This window comes from Chenopodium quinoa, unplaced genomic scaffold, assembly GCF_001683475.1.
Source record: "Chenopodium quinoa cultivar QQ74 unplaced genomic scaffold, ASM168347v1, whole genome shotgun sequence".
Lineage (NCBI taxonomy): Eukaryota > Viridiplantae > Streptophyta > Magnoliopsida > Caryophyllales > Amaranthaceae > Chenopodium > Chenopodium quinoa.
The window spans coordinates 7,709,986-7,732,192 of NW_018743850.1; the positions used below are offsets into that span (position 1 = coordinate 7,709,986).

The 22,207-nt window shown below is 31.9% G+C and overlaps 2 protein-coding genes across 3 annotated transcripts; one reads left to right on the forward strand and one right to left on the reverse strand.

Moving 5' to 3' along the window:
- Positions 1–5,350: 5,350 nt before the first annotated feature.
- LOC110686222 (probable galacturonosyltransferase-like 1) lies at positions 5,351–8,708 on the forward strand. The gene is made up of 2 exons (XM_021862833.1): positions 5,351–6,226; positions 8,097–8,708. The coding sequence occupies exons 1-2, from the start codon at positions 5,575–5,577 to the stop codon at positions 8,450–8,452; spliced, it is 1,008 nt and encodes a 335-aa protein (XP_021718525.1). The 5' UTR covers positions 5,351–5,574; the 3' UTR covers positions 8,453–8,708.
- A 163-nt stretch (positions 8,709–8,871) lies between these two features.
- Positions 8,872–14,460, reverse strand: LOC110686220. Of its 2 annotated transcripts, none has more exons than XM_021862832.1 (12): positions 14,036–14,460; positions 13,502–13,544; positions 12,805–12,831; positions 11,766–11,864; positions 11,563–11,666; positions 11,256–11,448; positions 10,359–10,463; positions 10,151–10,246; positions 10,020–10,040; positions 9,851–9,909; positions 9,316–9,406; positions 8,872–9,162 (listed from the first exon to the last, which is right to left on the reverse strand). In XM_021862832.1, the coding sequence occupies exons 1-12, from the start codon at positions 14,287–14,289 to the stop codon at positions 9,058–9,060; spliced, it is 1,197 nt and encodes a 398-aa protein (XP_021718524.1). In that variant the 5' UTR covers positions 14,290–14,460; the 3' UTR covers positions 8,872–9,057. The 2 variants fall into 2 exon arrangements, with proteins under 2 accessions (XP_021718524.1, XP_021718523.1); XM_021862831.1 differs by having other exon boundaries at positions 10,151–10,249; positions 14,036–14,458.
- Positions 14,461–22,207: the final 7,747 nt, after the last annotated feature.

Below are 22,207 nucleotides of genomic sequence, written 5' to 3' on the forward strand. Positions count from 1 at the left end.
TAGGTCTTGTTATTTTGGGGAAATTTCTAATGTCAGGTTCATTTATAGTTGATATTAGCAGGGATTTATGTTTGTTTGTGTGTGTGTGTAATGTCGGGTTCAATTATAGTTGTTATTAACAGGATTTGTGTGTTGTTTATTGTGTTCAAGATCCTGGTTTGTGACATGCTTGCCGTAGTAAAAATTATTGAATGTGTTGTATTCCTCAAGTTCAATGAGGACTGCACCCTTGTGACCAAAAGTTGTAACCCCGTAGTAAATTGTTGCAATATGCTAAGAAAAATGTGTCAATCATATATCAGGAATTTAGGATTTCTAACAGTACTATAGGCTTTTTATGATTGCTTCCTTGAAAGTTTGTGTGGATCCATGAATCATTTGTCGCTAAACACTAAATCAAGACCGCAATTACTCTTAAACAGAGATTTAGGATATAATGCAGTTGTATTCCACAGAAGCTGAAGTTTCTAGTCACCTTGAGTGTACAAACATGGTTGTTTAAATGCCTGTAAACAGAGTAGTTCGGAGAAATAATGATATACGGCAGTTTATACACAACTTGGCCGACTTACGCTGCATGAAGTGAGTGTGAGACCCACAACATAGCTGTTCCAGTGTCGGCAGGCAATCAGGCATGCCCACTTCCCACTCATGTGTGCTTTTTTATCTCCTCTCTCCTCACTTTACTGTCTTAATCATGGATTATACTTGATACATTACACTGTTGCTGATTTTAAATTGGGTTTATGCTTGTATTTGGAATGCTCAATGTTTTGTTAATTACTGCCATTATCTTGGTTGGAATTGGAATTATTTTGTAATAATTGAATTGGCAATCTATCTAGATAATATACGTACAAGAGTAGTTGCCCTCAATTACTACTTAAGTAGAAATAGTTGTATACTGAATTTGAGGTGGTGGAGTAGTAGCATCGCACTCCCCATCTGGGACCTCAGTGATGTCTTGTAGGTATTAAATTTCATGGGATTCACTTAAGGGATTTTCTTTATTTTCGTCTTTAGTGAATTTTCCTTATTATTAAAAAAATAAAGTATAAATAGTTGTATAGCATCGAACGTGATATGCGATTTTGCTATTTATTTCTGAGTTTTGTTGAATATGTCATCAACTATGACATTTTGTAATTTGCAAAGGAGCCTTACAAATGTTAAATTGTATTCTTTCTTTATAAATTGACAATAATGCAAAGGACCATGCGACTATCGATCAGACATCAACCTGCTCATGAAATATGGCCACTTGGGCACTTGGCGAAGACGAAAGTAGCAATTAGTGCTAAATCCAAGTAATAGGGTCGAGTAGGATCGAGTAAATAATGTACAACAATTCCAAGCTCATCTTCCTAAAAGGTTAGGGTAGATTGTATGAACTAAAAAGTTACTCTCTGATTTTATACTTTAATTTTTTAGTCTCATAAAAGATTAGATTTAAAATGAGAAGAATAAAAAGGAACAAAAAGATATTTTTTTTTAATGGATTTTACCAAAATTATATTTCTCCGTTGATTTCTATAGTTCAATGTAGTACTACATGCTCTTACAAATCTAGTAATTGCCATGTATTGTTCATTTTAGTTATCTCTGGTTTCCTCCAACTATCATTACAAATGTCCAATTTCCTTCTCAATTGACGTCTTACATAGTTACATGTGTCCAACCACAAGACTATTTTTCTCTTATCTTTTCTTCAATTTGAGTAGCTCCATAATTTCACCGACTATCTTCATATTCTTCAATTATAATTTAATTTCTTAAGGGGTTTGTCCTATTTCGCTATAGTTGGCACTACTTGGAGTTGCTCAAACTTGTAAAATACTCCTTTTACAATAATTAAAACCGTTTGACTTTTTAACGTGTACATATTTTGACTCACATGTTTTATTATCACTGTCTCAGTGTCACCATCTTAATATAGTTAAACATCTTCTTCGAAAAAAAAAATAAATTGTTATTATGTGTTTCAAAATAATTTGAACATGTACACTTCTTTTTTGGTATGGTTCTGTGAATTGTCTATTACTACCTCCATTCATATGTGCAATATTTACTAAACCGGCTGCTACACATTATGTGCAACAAATGTTTTCTTTCCTTCTTAATTTGTCATTTCTCTGTGTTAAACTGTTAATCTCCTAATCACATGCATTTCTATCTTTCTCTCTCCATTTAACACTCACAAACAAATTTTATCTAGGAGTCTGTGTTAAGATCTTTGTTACACATAAAATGAAATGGAAGTAGTATTTCTTAGATATATACATCCCTTACTCTAATTACATCTTTATTAACCAAAGTAGCTACTTGTACAATTTATCACATACACAGTAAAACTTTGTGCAATGACAAGTATTTAAACTATTCTACTATGAAGGGTATAAAAACTGCAAGTATATAATTCGTTAGATTAGTTTCATTATATATTCTCATATTATCAATTAATATAATTTAATTTGACTAATAAATGGTTTAATAATGATTTACGTAAGCCTTTTTTCTTGATCAAAATGCTAAAAACTGCTCAAATGCTGCCGCCGAACATGCCACAATATAGATATGAAAATTAAATTGCACAACCAACTGAAAAAGTATATTTTCCGGACGTTATTAGTTACAATAACACGTGTAGAACACAGCAAGGTAGATACAATAAATTAGAGAAACTGCGTAGGTGAAAAGGCGGCAAGTCGGTTGTAAGAACGTTAAAGTTGAATGAAATAGCATAACTTAAGGCAAATATACTACGAGAAAGAGTAGTGCAGTTTCAGTATCCTGTTTGTTTTGCAGTAATTGCGGTGAGATGAAGAGGATCTGATTCTTTTGAATTTAAGAAATGCAATGTCCCCCAATTAGCCATACATTTTTCCAAATTTTGGGATTGATTTTTGGGGGGTAATTTAAGCTTCACATGTTTGCATTAATGTATTGTTTACGCCTTTTTTTTAAAAACGGTAGTTTAGATATTTTGTTAATAAAGATCTTAGGGATCACATTAAGTGGGAAGATTGGAAATCAATGTGTAGTTACTTTTGCTTTGACTCTTTTCCATAATCATTTGATTATTTTATTATTATTATTATTTATTTTTTTTTTTCCGAATAGCTAGTTTGATACTCTATGTGTGATAACAAATAGAGGTAATATTTTAAGAGTAATGATTTTTAAACATCTAATGTCTTTTATGAGAGTGAGGGATTGTTCGAATCCATTCACTATTTTCACTCTAGATTCTTATAATAGGCCCTCGGTCCTAAGAGCTTAATATATCATTTTTTTTTATATCATAATACAAATGCTTTTTGCTAAATTTAAGAAGAAACACGCATGCATATGTCATTAATATTTGCTCATTTGCCTGTCCACTTTCTTTCTTTAGTATGTCGATAATATTAGTTGTCCGCTTTTTTTCTTATTATTTTATCTATTACGATATGTATAATATTAAGAGTTGCATATAAACGTTAAATGCGTTTCTTAATTTTTATAAATTTGAAAATGTATCACAAAATCACATGTTAATCAATGCAATTAATGTTTCATAATTCATAATCTTTTCCTTTTATTCTACTTATAAGCAACTCTTAATCTAATGAATATTTACCTTATTTTATTTCATTACCAAATCCAATTCATTTATCACCACTTGTAGGTGTGATATGGTATCCAATAATGCAATTTTAATGTGAAAACACATTATTGAAGTGGAAATCCATAAAGTATATGAGGGTTGAACTTTTGTGAAAAACTTTTGTAATGAGCTAAAAGGTCACATCGAAGAAAAGTAATTGAAAAACAAACGTAAAATTTGACCAATTGACCTCCATGAATTAAGAAACAAGGGTTGAACTTTTGTGAATAATTAATGTTGCTAAATATTCTGAGTTCTGACATAGATTAACTAAACCCAAATTTTGATATAGATTGTTATTTCGAGTCACAGTCTCGGGATTATAATGTGTGTTTGGGTAATTGTGTGTTTAGTATAGAGTGGTGACTGGTGAGATGTAACTAAATTCAGCCTTTAATATGATCTATAATCTTGAGAGTTGACATGATATTTATGACAAGGGGAAATTTGAAGGGAACACATTCTCACAAAAGTTACAAGTTATAACCCTAATGTAGTCCTTTTTCAATTCCGTCCATCCTTTGAAAATTGCCTCATAATTCTAGTGGTTGTTTGATTAATATTGGAAATAAAAATTCACATGAATTTCTACTTTATGAGAGTTAATTTTCATGACTAAGTTCATGAGAATTACGTAAACTTGTTTGGTTAATTAGCAAGAGTGAAATACTTTTCATAGAAATTTTTACTTATTTATAGGGAGATTACATAAAGTAAATTATTTCTACATATTGTGAGAATTGAAGATTTAGGAAGTTTCAATTTTCCTATTTCATCAGGAAATTTTATTCAACCAAACAACTTATTTGCAATTCCTGATAAGTCTCACTACCTATGTTTTTTTTTTTTTTTTTTTTTTTTTTTTTTTTTTATGTAAACCAAATAAACGTCTAGTCTTATTTTTGTGAGAGTTATGAATTTATGATGATTGATAAACAAGTTGATAACTTTATCTTTTATTAAAATAATAATAATAATAATAATAATAATAATAATAATAATAATAATAATAATGATTGTACGCAGTATGTTAACTCGAAAGGAAATATGACAATAATGGCTTTTAGGGGTAGGATCAAGGTTTAATGCGTTTAAATCCTACCTCACTCTTTCCCTCCCAATGAGCCTCAAAATGAGACCTTTCAAAATGCAAAAAGTGCTTCCAATCATCTTTGTTATGACTTTGAACTTGATGTGTTTGACAATAGTTAAAAAAAATGTACACTAAGGTTTGTTTTCACCAAGCCTTACCTTTTTTGGAATTTTGCAAAGTGAAAAATTGAAAGGTAAAGTGGTATTATTTGTAAAGTAAAAGGTACTCCGTATTACATATGTACTTGGTCTCCTAATAAACATACTAGTAGATGAATGATGTCCATGCTCCTTACTGACTATTTTCCTCGTCCCTCTAAGGTTGCTCTTATTCGGCGACTCTATTTTCATTAGAGAAGAGAGAAAAAAACATAAAAACTAAGAGCAACTACAATGGTTGGCTAATTCTTTTAATAGCTTGTAATGCACCATCAAATTACTACAATGGCGGAGGATTGATAAAAACTAAAAACTAGTAATGCACCATCAAATACTCCAAAAGATGATAAGCAAAAAGAAATGAACATGTTTACATTTACAAAGATCATGAAAAGCTTTGACTAGTAAACAACCCATTGGTCCACATTTCTTGATGAATTGGCCCGCCCTTTCATTTTCATTTTCCTCAACCAAATGACCTCCCTATTCATGTACGCGCATTCAAAGCTAAAGTTTGCAACAAACACCACTCAACACCTAAGCATCTCTTTTCCTTTTTTTCCCCCCTTTCCCTTTTTATACTTCTTCTTGTACTCCTTACTTATACTTTTATCACTAATCATTTCACACTACACTACTTACACAACTTCCTCACTTGTTAATCAAGTCATGTAACTATGACTCAACTCGTAACACTCTCTCTCACCATATTCTTACTGTCATTCTCTTCAACATCCATTGAACTTAGTTCCGCCCTTGAATTCAAAGAAGCGCCTAAATTTTATAACTCCCCAAATTGTATAAACAATGATCAAACCGTCCACATTGCAATGACCCTAGATGCCACGTACCTCCGTGGCTCTATGGCCGCGATCTTATCAATCCTCCACCACTCCACTTGCCCCGATAACCTCCGATTCCACTTCATATCGGTCTCCTCCACCGCCACGAGTCGTGATCTCAATCGTACAATACCCACCTCCTTTCCTTACCTCACTTATTACATGTACTCATTGGATGATGCCAATGTTGCCGGTCTTATATCCACGTCTATACGGTCATCCCTCGACTGTCCGTTAAACTACGCGAGGAATTACTTAGCTGCCCTTTTGCCGGAGCGTGTGAAGCGCGTGGTGTATCTTGACAATGATGTTGTTTTGGTTGATGATATTGGTAAACTTGCTGCTACTTCTCTTGGAGAAACCGCTGTTTTGGCTGCTCCCGAATATTGTAACGCTAATTTCAGAACGTATTTTACGCCGTCGTTTTGGGCTAATCCTGCTTTGTCTATGACATTTGAAGGCAGAAAAGCTTGCTACTTTAATACAGGTATGCCATTTTTTTGTAACATCTTTACCTTTTGATTTATTTGCTACAAATACGAATCTGTACCACTCGACTAATTAAAATAAGTTTTCATCGAATATAAGAAGAAAAAAAATCACAAACAATAAGTTAAGTTTAGCAAAAATAAATTACAACTTAGTACAATTTAACAAAGTCGAGGAGAGCAAAATACGGTACACTTAATAAGTTGACTAGCTGCACATATTAAGGCAACACACACGACTATTGAGTGCGAAATTGCGGATCCGTCTTTATTTTAACATAGATTAGATTCCGAATTGAAGTAATTAATACATTGATTTTATCCCTTCAATTAATCATACAAGTACTAAATCTAATTAAGTATTGACTCAGCCTTTTTAGTAAGGGTGCCAAAGTTTTGATAGACATAAAATAAATATTCTATGCTAAATTCTATTACGTCAATTGTAGATGGCATATTTAATTTTTTGACACATTAGAACATCATATTTCAATAATGTTACAAGTGCTCTAATAAATGTTACTGAGATTATATTCCCTCTGTTCTTTTTTAGGCAAGTATTATATGCTCTTTATGCTCGTTTTTATTTTTCAAAATAAGTAATAGATTGGGTGTACCTCAAGGTATATAGAGTTAAAAGGTTAAAGAAGAAACTGTAATTGGAAAGAAGATTTTAGGTTGATATGATTGTTTATGAGGGGGGCTTGGAGATGCTTGTACGATAGTGTTTTAGGCTCTAGCTAGTTGGTGATATTATCATTTCAGAGAGTTGGGAATCTATAACTTCTGCTTTACAGGAATAATGCGATAAGAGTTGTATACCACCTTTGATAAGCTGTTGGCAAAAGTTCTAATAATAGTAGTAATCTCCTACTATTTGTTAGAACATTGGACGATTAAGAAACTAGGGGATCGAATGTTTCTTCTAAACACATGATAAGCTATCTATGATTTTGAAGAAAATGTACGATAAAATTAAGAGTTTATTATATAAATTTGTCCATCTGATACTCGTGCTAAGTCACTCGAATGAATAAAAAGATTAGTTCAAGGAATATTTCAACAATTGACAATCGGATTACTAGATGTAACGGATTTATATCGGTATAACTATTGAAGAAATTTTGTTACTACTGTTGTTGATGGGTATGCTTGAACATATGTTAGATAGCCATGCATAAAAAGTCAATTAAAAGACAATTCATGTAGGATTGGAGTTAAGTTCTCTTGTCAATTATTGAACATCAACTAGTGTTGAGATATTTTCTAGTGGGAAGGGAAGTGTCCTACGTGAAAAGAAAATTATGGGTTCAAAAGTAACGTATATAATCTATACTACGATATAGATTGACTAGTGATTGGTGATGCTGCATGACATAATTCTATTCATATTTATATAGTTTTATCTAACTATATTAAAAAAAAAAAAAAAAAAAAAAAACTTTATTTAGGCCTAGCTACTATTTTGAACTTTTATTTGATCTATCTATGTTAGTTGTAACTTGTAAGTAAGTGGTACGTGTTTGTTATATGCTCCATATATTTAGAACGATTTTAGGTTCTATTAGAGTGTAATATATGTATAGAGAGCCGAAATTGTGAACTCTAAGTCATGGACAACTTCTCTTTACAACTCTACAAACAACATAAACCTAGTAAGTAGAAAGATCTTACATCTCTGTCAAAAAAAAAAAAAAAAGATCTTACATCTATGTAAATTTTGTCACCTTCAATTTATCATGTAACCCCATATTGCTTTAGTAGGTTGGATTATAAATATATACTTGTACAAAGTTGTTAGGTGAAAGACAAAAGAGTTAATTTCATATCAGCTGACGATGATATTTTCGCCCACAAAAATTTCGACAGGTGTGATGGTGATTGATTTAGAGAGATGGAGAAATGGAGATTACACAACAAAAATTACAGAATGGATGGAATTACAAAAAAGAATGAGGATTTATGAATTGGGCTCATTACCACCTTTTTTATTGGTTTTTGCTGGGAAAATAGCCCCAGTTGATCATCGTTGGAACCAACATGGGCTTGGTGGCGATAACTTTCGTGGGCTTTGTAGGGACCTACATCCAGGCCCAGTTAGTCTTTTACATTGGAGTGGTAAAGGTAAGCCTTGGGCCCGTTTAGATGCTAAACGGCCCTGCCCATTGGACTCACTTTGGGCCCCTTATGACTTATTGCAGATACCTTTTTTACTTGATTCCTGAAAAAACAAAAAAAAAAAAAAAAAACCTTTTTATGTACTTTCTATCATCTATACTAGGTAGGGATGTTAGGATGCATATAACATACTATATGTATACGCAAGTTTTGTTATTTTTACAAGTAACATCCGATCTACTATTGAAGTTGTAGAAATACAAAAATGAGCTTGGTTGTCATCAACTTGTTGATAACAAGAGAAAACGTGTAAAGGTACACATTTGAATGAAAGGTTCAATCTGTATGGTTGTTACGTACTTACATGCCAATTGTTAAGCTTACATTAGAAAGACTATTTATGTAGTAACTACTCCCTTCATTCGGCATAGATAGTCACAAAGGTGGTGCTACAAAGCCCGAGTATAAAAATACTTAACAAGCATCTAAAATTTTTGACTTAATGGCTGTGAGCGAACTGTATACAAACACCAGAAAAACTATGATAAGTTTGTTCATCATAGTTTGTTAGCATATACAGAACATTAAACACCGTTAGCGTAGTGACATTAGACATAGATGCAGGAAGCAAGAATACAGTTACTAATGATCCTCAGATCCTATTAAAAGCTCAAATTTCGTCTTTCTAACGGTTGTATATGTAATGCAACAGCTAGGATACAATTGGCTTTGGCGCTTCCTCGTAGTAGAAATCCTGGTCTTCCTCCCTAGTATTCCTCTTTCGCATGTGTTTGTAGTACACATACTGCATGATTATCTTGAAAAGAAGAAGTGTCAAGGCATAACAAACTGTTTTTCCAACACGTATTCATACATCAGTATGATTCAAGACCTTGGGCTATTAGTTGTCAGATTTCCTAGAAATGAAAACAGATATTGAAATTTAAAACCAAGGTAAAATAAAGGATACAAATAAGTCAAGCACCACGCAAACGACAGCATCCAGCAACCAAGGCATGTTGGCTTTGATTTCTTCGAATTCTGTATGTCTTGCTAATATGCTGCATTTGGTATAGAGAAGTAATGTAGGGTGAACTTTTAGAACGTTTGACCAAAAACAGTGAAACTGAGATATATAGTAACAAGTAGGGGTGATAACAAACTGATCCGAGCTTGAGCTAGGGTTTGAGTGTCAAGCACATACACTTCAGGCTTGAAACATTATTTAACAAGAGCTTGAGTAGACTCAGCCTGATTCACAAGCTCCAACAAAAGGAAAAATTCTTTGAATTGAAGTTATGTATTCAGAATTTTAACTTTTTGCCTATAAAAAGAGAGATTAATTAATATGGATCTTACTAATATGTATTATTACTATAACTCATTTTCTTAACATTTATATGTTCAAGCCGACTCACGGGCTTTTGGAGCTGAGATTAAGTAGCTCATGAGTATGCTAAGCTCATTATTACCTATAGTAACTAGCGAGGAGTCAGAAAGAATACCTTGCAACATAGGCGACATTAGCGATAAGTGCAAACATGAACATCAGTGGATTCAGGCCCTACAAAAGCATATGACAGCAGAGTTATCCATCATAAAAACAGGATAAGGGGAGCTATACGTTACATCTGATTTAAATAAGTGTTAATAAGGTCCCATGACAAATATTACCTCCACACTTCCTCTTTTAATCTGGTCAATAAAAGACAGCAATGCTTGTTAGTATCAAATAGTGTTGCAGGAACAAATTAAAATAAAATCAAGCAGTGTAAAATGATTTAGTATTAGGAAGTATGGCTCACATTCCAAACGATCTGAGGAATCCGGCCGCCCATGTAAATAGCAGCCATCAACCAACCCAACCACTGGCCCACTGCACTGTGTTCAGAAGCATGTTCCTGCTGCATATATAGATTAGTCTCAATAAGCTCATAATGTCTCATATTGTACAATATCACAAGTACGAGTTAAGTTTAGCAATTATATGTTGTTGGAAATGAATAGGCGTACGCTTAACAACATCCTCCTCCCTGTAAAACCCCTGTAAGCTTCTGATAATGCATTGCCCCCACTTGGCAAGTTAACAGACACGGCCACCATTGCTCCTCGAGCAGCCTGAACAAAAGACAGTGGACAAAGAATTACAGAAATTAGATGCTGTGGGACTGAGTATGCTATATATGATAGAAAATAGTTCTAACAAAATGTTGTGTGATTCATGGCATAATGAGAATGTTACATGATCTTGTAGTATTAATCCTCATTATCTTAGGCTGCATTATGTTTAATTTTCTCAATAAGTTTCTTTTGTTTTTAGTCATTACAATCATCGATCACATATTCACACCAACTTGAGGACAACGTAGCTTGGAGTGACCACATAATTATATTTTTAATTATTAGACAAAATGCTCGATACGTTCTAATGTCAATCCACTTAAGTCAATAACACTCAAATCAATCAACATACAAAATCTTAGGTGCAATACGAGGCTTGCAGATAACAAACATCTTCAGCAAATCTAACAAACGGAGTTTTGCACTTTTTTGCTACAACTTTTCAAAAACATTCAAGTTACGGGTCCTATAAGAAGCTGACTAAGACAACCTCCATAGCACCAATGTGTCAATTATAATGTTATGGGGACCAATAATTTCATGATTGTTTTCATGCAAAACCTTGGACTACATTTGACATTATTGTCAATATATATATGCATAAAGGGTACTTTCGTAAATAAAGCATAGGAAATACAAAGTGAGCAAGATAATGAAAATGACTTGTTTTTTAAGTTCATAAGCAGCTAAGCTGGAGTACAAATTAGTTCATGAATGTGCACCAGAAAATATACACAAGTGGCAAAACGACTAAACCTAAAATATTTAGAAAAAGAAGTGAAAACTTACAGGACGTGGAATTTGTCGCGGTAGGCTAGTGCCTGTGGTACCTCTCTTAGCAGGTATGGGAATAGGATTAGTCTCTTCATCATCTGAAGATGAGTGGTCGTCGAGCCCCACTGCTGAGGGACCGCTCCTGGGTCCCGACCTCAGATAAGATCGGAATGGGGGTGTGTCACTCCCAGCTAGAGACCTTGCTGACCTGCATTATTTCAATTTCACAGATAATATATATATTCAGCTCATCTTTTAGTTCAACATGTTTGGATGCTAGCTAGCTAGCTGATTGTCTAGGATTATCTACTAATTTACGTACATGTAGTATCTTCGTGTTGGTGCTCTTACTGGAGAACTCGGAATTGGGATAGTTGCCTGATCTGTTGGCTTCGGATTCAGTGGTTTTTTCACTTCTTGATCAGCCTATAATATTATCAGCATTATCTAACCAACATTTATTTTCCCACACGTACAAATAATTACAGACACTCAGACAGTACGTAAATGTAACATATAAATTACCTCGCTATGGACTTTATCATGACGACATTTCCACCACGAATAGAAGTAATCATAGTACACGCTCTGCAACACTAGCACTATTGTGCTAATTGTGTAAAACTGCGAAAATTATAATGTATCAATTCCATTATTTCAATTCGGAATGCATATAAGTTCATGTAGCAACCCAAAATAGCAGGTAATTAAAATCCTTAATTGTTTATGTACATAACAAAGGTGGCAAATGAGGTACTATAGCTTAAACCTATTGAATTTGACTATAATCCCATCATAAACATCTCAATTTTTATAATTTGCTTATAAACCATATGAATGCATCATTTGATAATTATTACATTATTGGTCCAGTAGAATCAAATTATCTCATGAGTGATATGCGCGACGCCCGGGACCGAGTGCATCGTTCTGTCTAGTAACATAGAGTGAGCATTTTGTGATAATTCTAATGTAGTCTTATGACTTTTGACCACCACAATTTTTTAAAATGGACGGCTGAAATTATTTGTTTTTTGATTTATTTTTAATTAGTAATTTTAATTAAAAAATTATTTTTTAATTATTTTATATATATTTTTATTTCTAGAATTTCAAAAATATTAAAGAATAGTTTCTAGAAGATAAAAATATATTTAAAATTATTTAAAAAATTATTTTTAATTAATATTACTAATTAAAAATAAATCAAAACACAAATAATCTCAACCGTTCATTTTAAAAAACTGTGGTAGTTAAAAGTTATAATACTACGTTAGAATCCATCTGAGCATTTTGGCACAAAAATAAAAAAAATACCTTAAATTAAAAAGAATATTCTCTAAATCCTAGGGGAATACTTCCTATAGTACAGATTTGATTTTTGAAGCGGTCAAGAAGGATAAAAACATTTATGTAGGGGACATTCTTGACTCAACTATTTTAATTTCTTTTAAATTTTAATCATGCTAACATAACAATTTAAATGACCTTTATTTTTTTTGTATCCAAAATAAGTACAGTAGTGAAATCTGAGGAGTTAGGACGAGAATAACGAGATACTAACCAAAGCTGTATAGAACTGGGTTGGCAGCTGCAAAATCACATACAAACAAAATTTAATTTAGTTAACAACCAAACAAATGAAAGCAGCAAAATACTTCAGCCGTAACGCCAAACATGGACACATATTTCGACAAATTAAGAATTCAAACAATAATTATAACAAAATCTTTATTAGTATACATGATCATGATATTTTTTAAGCACTAAAACACAAAATTATTTAGGGAAAGAAGAAAATAACGTAGGAAATAACATAAGAGAGGTAAATTATTTTTAACTTATTTGGTGTAAGCGTAAATGTCATCATGTCAACACTCAACTGCTAACATGACAACATATACTCTTATAAGCTTTCACTTCCCAACGTATGCTATTTTGCCTTTAATATGGTACGGAATACATGGACTATTACTCCTTTCATACCTAAATAATTTATTGCAATGTTACAAAATATAAGTACTGTATAATTTACGGAGCAATTGTTACTCCTTCGATTTTATTTTACTTTTCCTCCTTTGATTAATTTAATTTGTCTAACAAAAAAATTTCAAGTAGAAAGAACAATATGAAACAAAGGGAATATCAGCGTAGTAAATAATTATGGAATACCGAAGTTCAAAATAAAATGAAAAGTAAAAATAATGAAGTCCAAGTTCAAAGCTTGAAATAAGGAATATCTAGGGATGAAGATTACTCACCGTAGCCGGCTCCAGAAGGCACCCCGCTAAATTAAATATGTCTCTGAAAACAATCATTAAAAAAATGAATTTGTGTTTCCTCAAAAAAAAAAAAAAATGAATTTGTTACATGCACAAATGCAACTTGTCACACTCAAAACAAAAGCTATATCATATTTTATATACCTACCTTTTATGTATACAAAAATAATTAGTACTCGTTACTCTTAATTAAGTAAGATCTTAATAAATTACTGCCACTACTATTGCATAGATAACAGAAATGATTTTGTTTTTCCGTTTTGAAATATGGTAGGTGCATCCTTGTTCCCCCGGATGGAGCGTTCTACTAGTTTGTTGTTTCCTTACATATATGTCTGACTACGAGGCCTAGAAATAGGTTTTATACTACTCGATCCCTGTCTTATATTGAATTAGACTACTGTAACGACACTGACTAGTTCAAATTACAGTATCAACGCCGACATTAACTTTCGAATAGATGGAGTATTTACCATCTTAGGAGCAAAAGAGAGAAGTGAAAGAATTACATACCCAAGAAACCAACCAATGAGGAAGAGAAGAGAAACACCATGGCTAGACTTGGTGCGGAAATTAGTGATGATTTGAGGAACCTCGGCAACAGCCCAAGCTATTAGACTGATAATACCAAAACCAAAGGAAAGATCATCTCTAACATTACAAAGGCAATCTTTGAAGTATTTCTGAACCCATCTCGAACATGGTTTCTTCTCTTTCCAACAGTATATTGCTCTGTTTGAAGACGCTCCCCTGTATTTCGCCTTCATTTTCTCTCTTTTCGTTCCTCCTCCTTTTGTACAAACTTGTGTGAATGGGTGTGATTTTATACAGCACTTGAGTTGTGGCTTACTTATTTAGTCTATTATTTTAAATAATATAATACTCCGCATGTCCTACGAATGTACGTATGGACTATGGGGTGTAATTTATAGCGGATCCCAGTATGATTAATTGGTTAAAGTTTTAAGGTTGAAAACTAAACATATGTACATCATTGTCTTTGTGTCTCTTTTAAAACTTATAAAAAAAATGAATATAATTTATACGGTTTAAACACAATATATACATTTTTTTTTAAGGAAACGACATATATTAGTTTTAATATTTGACTAAGTTTAAATTGATAATAGGCTATAATGGTGGATTGGTAAATAATAGGATCACCCATAGATGGAAAGAAATATTTTTGTAGGTATGTTGTAAATGAGAAATGTTGTTTACGTATGGAAGGAATAATATTTTATCGCATTCAATTTTTAATACTCCGATTATCATTGTTTCATTTTGACTAATTAATATATTTGGTTAACTATTATAGGGTGATTACTTATTTGTAAAAGGGGATTTTTTCTGTGTGGCAGGGGTTACTTGGTCAGGGGTTACTTGGTCAAGGGTTACTCGAGTTACTCCTGATCGAATAACTCCTCGAGTCACCCGTGACCGAACCCCTCAAGTAACCCCTGACCGAGTAACTCGAGTAACCTCTAACCGAGTAACTTTTCAAGTAACCCCTGACCGAGTAACTCGAGTAACCTCTAACCGAGTAACTTTTCAAGTAACCCCTGAACGATTAACTCGAGTAACCTCTAACTGAGTAACTTTTCAAGTAACCCCTGACCAAGTAACCCCTAACCAAACCCCTCGAATATCCTCTGATGGAACCCCTCAATTAACCCCTGACCGACTAACTTAGGTAACTCCTACCACACGGTGTGGCCAACCACATATAAAAGTTAGCCTTTATAAAAAGGATCTTACTAATGAACGCCCCTGGGGCGTTTGATAAGCATTTAAAATACTTTCTAAAGTGGTATTAATTTGGGAATGCATGACAAAATCACGCGTTGATCGGTGTAATTAATGTTCATTTTAAATTAATATTTCTACTTTTAGTTGTCTTATCCAACACCCCGGAGGCGTTCGTTAGCTTTTGACTTATAAAAATTACTATTTTAAAATATAAATCCATGTTGATGCGATGAATTTTACATTAAAAAACATTATACTCCCTCCGCCCCTTGAAATTCGACCCTTATGGGCAATTTTCACGGGAATCAAGAAAGTAAAAGAGATAGTAAATGTACTTTGGAAAGTTAAATTTCCATGGAGTTTGTAAATATGTAGAGAGAGAAAGTAATAAAAGTAAATGGAAAACAAAATAATTAATTTTGCACAAATATTATTGCAAATGAGAGGATATTTAATAATCCTAATATGGGATGATCATTTTGGGACTAGATTTTGGCCAAAAGGGACAAAGATAAAAAGGTCAAAAAATATGGAGCTGAGGGAGTATGAAATATTTTAAATGGTCAAAATTTTATGTAACAAAGGAATAGTTTGACCTTGTTCTTTTGAGTTTCTAAAAGAGCAGAGCAGGTGTCAGCAAATTATAACTCCGTAATACTTAGCAGAGCAGGGTTCAGCAGAGTCGAACAGAGCAGAGCAGAACAGACTACAGCAGCTCAAAATAACAGGGTTGTGTTACATTTATAATAATAATAATAATAATGATATTAACATTGAATGGCAAAACATAAATTTGCTAAATTGATTCAATTTATTGAATGCAAGTAAGTGTCACCCATTAAGGTATTTTGTTGGTATTAATTATTATTTTTTTTTAATATACTTGTATGATATTACGTACTTCATATATATTTTGAGAAATTCCTTCTAAAATGAGTTTAGGGAGATTCGACCATTGCCTCATGCATGCTTAAACTTAAAGCTGATAGCTAGTCAATTGTTCTAGACTCCTAATTTGTATTTTAAATTGTAGGGTTGTGACGGCGTAGTAAAATAAAAAATGATGTAGAGATAGAGAAGATTAATTAGAAATAAATAAGGCAATAAAAAGAATAAAGAGGGACACACAATTAACGTTAGAAATTTGGCAAAAAAAAAAAACTCATGGATGATGAGTACCCAAAAATTCCACTGTATGAAAAATATAAGAGTACATTATATAGAAGAACTCTAAAATATTGTTGAGTAATCTTTCGTCGTAATTATTAGAGATCCAGCTAAAGATTATAAGTAATCTCACATCTATGCTGAAATATTATGGATATGAGGGACACTACACTAATAGAGTGTACTATAAGAGGATCAGATCATCAGAGCATTAGAAGAACTTCTTCATCTCTCCAGAAGTTCTAATACATGCATGCACATACATACATACACTCCACCAAGATGATTAGTCAATAATCCTCCGCAATAACAATTGGGAGGGGATTGGAACCTAATCATTCAAAACTGATCCCCAAATTCGGATTAGCCCAAAGGGTGAATCGGGTAGAACAAAAAAAAAACACCTAACTAACCTATTAAACAATTGAAGAGAGAGATTTCTGTGCTATAACTTTATTATCACACAGATTGTTGTGCTATAACTTTATGTCTTCATTATCACACACTGTTAGTATTAAAATAAACTTCGTACTTCATAGAATCATATTACTTGTATAGGTTGAACATTATTAAATAGTTTAAATGTTACAGTATTATCGATCATTGAAGTAATGTTAAGTTTACTCTAATAAACACAACTACACAATGTTATGGTTTCAAGTATAGTATCAATACTTTAACAAGGAAGCAATATTGATCAATTACTCATTGCTATTTGCTAGAGCCTAGAGGTTGCAAAAACTACTTACTCCATATTATACTAGTATTTACTGCCACTACGCCACCGTGACTTCAAACTAAAATTGCCATGTAAGGCTGTAATAAATGATGACTCACGGAATTCCTACAGTCACAAATTAACGTTTGACTTTTTTTCTTCATCATAATACTGTATCATGAAATTCGGAGTAATAATTTGATAATTTTTGAAATAAATGAGAGACTATATTCATGACAAAACTTTCAGAAATTGTGTTGTCTGAAAACTGTAATAAGAGAACATGATGCCATACATACACTACCATGAATATAACCACAAATTATAACAAAGTTCAATGCTTTATTAAAATGATAAAACTTACCTGATATTTTATATTCTGAATCTGGAGCTAGATACCGTCACTATACATGTACAACATTACCTCATAAGTCATAATTCTATCCCATGATAGTTCTATATAAGGACCAAATGGTCTAAATGTGGCAACATTCATTCGCCTTAGTGATACAGACCGAGTACTAGGTAAAAAGTTCATGTGATTCTATATTACTCCGTAATATTTTAAGAAAGTCGAGTTTGCAATAAATATTTTACATCCGTTGTAAAATTTCCTTTAAAATAATCAAAAGTAATTTTAATATAGCTAAAGGTTATCTCCATATAAATAAAAATTATCTATGATTTATTGATAATTTACCTCTTTTAGTAAGTAAAAATCAAATTTCAATAAGTGAAGGTGATATGTTACTTTTCAAAAAAAAAAAAAAAAAAAAAAAAAAAAAAAAAAGGTAATAAAGTTACCTTATGTAAAACTTACTATATTGCCCATTTACATCAAAATCATATTAGATTTAAATTTATTTCAAAAAGGCTAAACGCTAACCCAAATTGCATAAAATTTACCTTACTATTCAATATGCATTAATATTTAATATTATTAAATCAGATGTATACAAAAATATTTGCGCCGTATATTAAATGGATTACTACAACATTTGAATTTTCACCCAATCTGAGTGATTTTGAGTAACCAAATCAATTTTTTCTTAAATTAAAATGATTTCTGTAGTAAACACTGTTAACTATAGAGTGCATGTATTTTTTTTTTAATTTTTTTTATTATCGTTTAGAGAACCATAAAACCGGCTTATGAGAATTGATTTTTTGAACTCGAAAGGGCAGCTCTAACCACTTGAGCTATTCTTAATCTATTGTTAATTATAAAGTAAATGAATAACGTTTTTACTTTTCCAAAAAAAAAAATGATACTCCGGATTAAAGTTAGTAATGTAATCGAAAGTAGAGATCGAAAAAGGCAAATGATGAGGTGTAGGATGAGAAGGATGACATGATTATGATGAAAAAGGCCAAGGATAGAGTCGATTATAAAGACGACGCGTGTGAGTAGCGGCCTCGGTTCGCTGCAATCTGTACCTTTTGCTATCGCCACCCTGTCTTTCTCGAATTATGTCTCTTTGTCTTCGTGTTTCAATTGTCTTCTATTCCCTCTCTTTGCAGTTTGCATTTAAGCAGTAACAGCCAATGCGGGATCGATGTTTATTCTTTTTAGCACTTGTCAACATGCAAATATGCAAGTATCTTCTAGCTAGACTATACTTACAATTTTTTTTTTTTTTTTTAATGAAACAAAGATACTCATAACATTGTGGCCGTGTCCATTTTACGTTTGAATGTACAATTATTTATGTATTTTGTTAATTCCATAATACTACGGTATTTTTTTTTTTTTTTTTTTTTTTTTTTTTTTTTTTGAAGACAAGCTAAGCTTTTATATATTCATTAGAAGCAATACGATTCATGAGTATATTAGGAGCAACCTCTTGGAGACAATGATTAACCTAGGTTTGCTCAGTACCGAAAGGGATAAGCTTAACTATATAATGCTTAACCTAGATGCTCAGTACCGAAAGAAATAAGCTTAGCAAGATAATGCGCAACACAATAATTGCCGTCACGCTTGACATGAGACCACGAGACAGTTTTAAATTTGGAGCACATGAGAATAATATCACCAAGAACCTTGTCAACATCAGCCGAGAACAAAGCACCCTTTGACAGTTTGTCAATGATGAGCTTGCAATCCGATTCCGAATCATGAATTTAAAAATTATGTGGGAGTATTTGGTTATTTGTTCATTTAGAACAGATTTAATTAAACAAATAATAAAGATTTATATGTATCATACATGTAGATGATATATCTGATACTATAAAGTACGTATGGAATACACACTAATCATTTAAAAAATTCCTACATGATTAAATGATTAATTAGCTTAATTTACGTCCTATCTTTGTTTTTTAGTTTTGGTTAACGTATTTTTATTCAACTAAACTTCCTTTCCATGTTATACCGCAATTCAGACAATTGCCACAGGAAAGGACAAATCAGAAATTTGATCAGTCTTACTTCTACAACTTGTTACTTTGTTAGAACGAATCAATAAGGACATTCGTATCTCGAACTTCGAATAGTACGTGTCATTACTCCTTAGTACTACGTGAGGAATTTTCCTCGAAAAAATAAAATAAAATTACTACAAGAGGGATATTCGTATTTTAAAGGGATATTCAAAAGTACTACTCGGTTCAATTAACCCACTTTGGCCACTTATCATCTAAAAGAAGAAAGTGGTTAGAAATCAAATAAGGATGTTGATTAATCGAGGGGATGTGCAAAATTAGAATGATACGGGTAGGTTACGTAAATATTACTCTGAAATTCTGAATGTTCTTTTAATTTGTACGTACTATAGAATAACCCTTAATTAAAATGTAGATCCTAACTATGTTTTTTTTTTTTTTTTTAAATGTAGATCCTAAAATTACTAAGTTGGTGGAAGTTGACAATTGCGAATCCAATGCATGCTTCTATTTTTTGTTTATTTCGTATACTTTTTAATTTGGAAAATGGTGAGACACTACTAGTGTACCACTAAGACTCTTACAAGTTACAATCTTAGTATAGCCTATATAATTGTTTTATACCTCTGTAGCATGCAATATTCGCATACTTAATTTTGATAGTTATTTTTATTAACATATTTAAACAAATATTAATATATTATAGCGTTATTTACAATTTATATTTCCAATATCAATATTGATTGTATACTTTTTTAATAATGTATAATAAAAAAACACTTAATATTTAAATTTGTACATCGCCAAACATAAACTTTAGAATGAACTATAAAAGAAAAAAATGAAAGATATGTATCAATGTTTAAACTTTCTCCGACGAAAAAAAAAATGTTTAAACTTCTGTTCTGGCCATTCTGTGAGAGATAGAAAGTGACTTGCAAAGAATTGGGCTTTAAAATGGGTAGTCCAATTGAAGAGACCCAAATTTTATGGAGTAGCAAATTGCGTCTACTTGTGAATTAGTGATGACCATAAGTTTGGACTATGTGAGTACTGTGGCCCAATAACATTCACTCAGATAGTGATTTTTTTTTTCCTCACCTTTTGGTGACTATGTTTTGAAGTGTTATTTAATTTATTCTATCAGAAAAGTGAGTTCAATCACCAAAAAGTGAATGAAAAAAAAAAAAAAACATAATCACCAAAAAGGTAAAAAATGTTAAACTTGATCACCATTTGTTAGCTTAACTCCATTTCGACTAACACATGCTTCCCGAGGTTATGGTGCTACAAAAAATAACGGAATTGTAGTTGAAAATAACAATATTACAGACTTTCGACCTATAAAAAGATAATCGCTTTGAATTACTAAGTTATTTATACTTTCGACCTATAAAAGATAAGCGCAAGGCTTTTCTCCTATCTTTATTGTCTATGATGATATTAGTGTTGATAGGAATTGGTTTGATGTATGTTTATTTTCTCATGTAAAACGAGCATGTAATACCGTTGCGCATCTTGTTGCAAGGTAGGATACGGGTGTAAACTTCAAGTATGTACGTTTGAATTTTTTTCTTCAAAGTATTTTAACTTTAGCGGACTTGGACATTTTCTAAACAATATATGCTCCGTCTGCCTAAAAAAAAAATGTTTAAACTTCTGTTCTGGCCATTCTGTGAGAGATAGAAAGTGACTTGCAAATAATTGGGCCTCAAAATGGGTAGTCCAATTTAAGAGACCCAAATTTTATGGAGTAGCAAATTGCGTCTACTAGTGATGACCATAAGTTTGGACTATGTGAGTATTGTGGCCCAATAACATTCACTCAGATTGTGGGCCTTGTTGACCGAGCCAATGGTTGTGAATGTCTTAAATACTTCTGGTTTTAACATTTTTGACAAGTTAGGTTATATTCTTTTGAGCTGTTCTTCTCTCTGCCCTGCTGAAATTTGCTATACTCTACTCTACTCTACTTAAAAATAATAATTAATAATAATAATAATAATTAATATTTAATAAAAATAATAATTATTATTATTATTAATATTTAATAATAATAAATAATATTTATAGATAATAATAATAATTAATATTTAATAAAAATAATTAATATTTTATAATAATAATAATAATAATAATTAATATATAATATTAACTGATAATAATAACTAATATTTAATGATAATAATTATTATTTTATATTATTTAACACATTTTCTAATGTAATAAAAAGTAAAAATATCTAAAAAAAAATCAAATAATAATAATAATAATAGTAGTAGTAGTAGTAGTAGTAGTAAAAATAATAATAACAATAATAATAATAATATTAAAAATAAAAATAGTAATAGTAATAGTAGTAGTAGTAGTAGTAGTAGTAGTAGTAGTAGTAGTAGTAGTAGTAGTAGTAGTAGTAGTAGTAGTAGTAGTAGTAGTAGTAATAATAATAATAATAATAATAATAATAATCTCTTTCTCGCTGGGAAATGTCCTGCTGTGTTGGGTGAATACATCGCCAGTGCTCCTCTCACGCCACTTGTTAAGCCTGGTGGTGGTATTCGACCTATTGCTGTGGGTGCTGTTTGGAGGCGTCTGGTTTCAAAGGTTGGGGTTTCTTTAATTGGTCCGCGTCTGGGAAACTATTTAGGAGGTCTTCAGTTTGG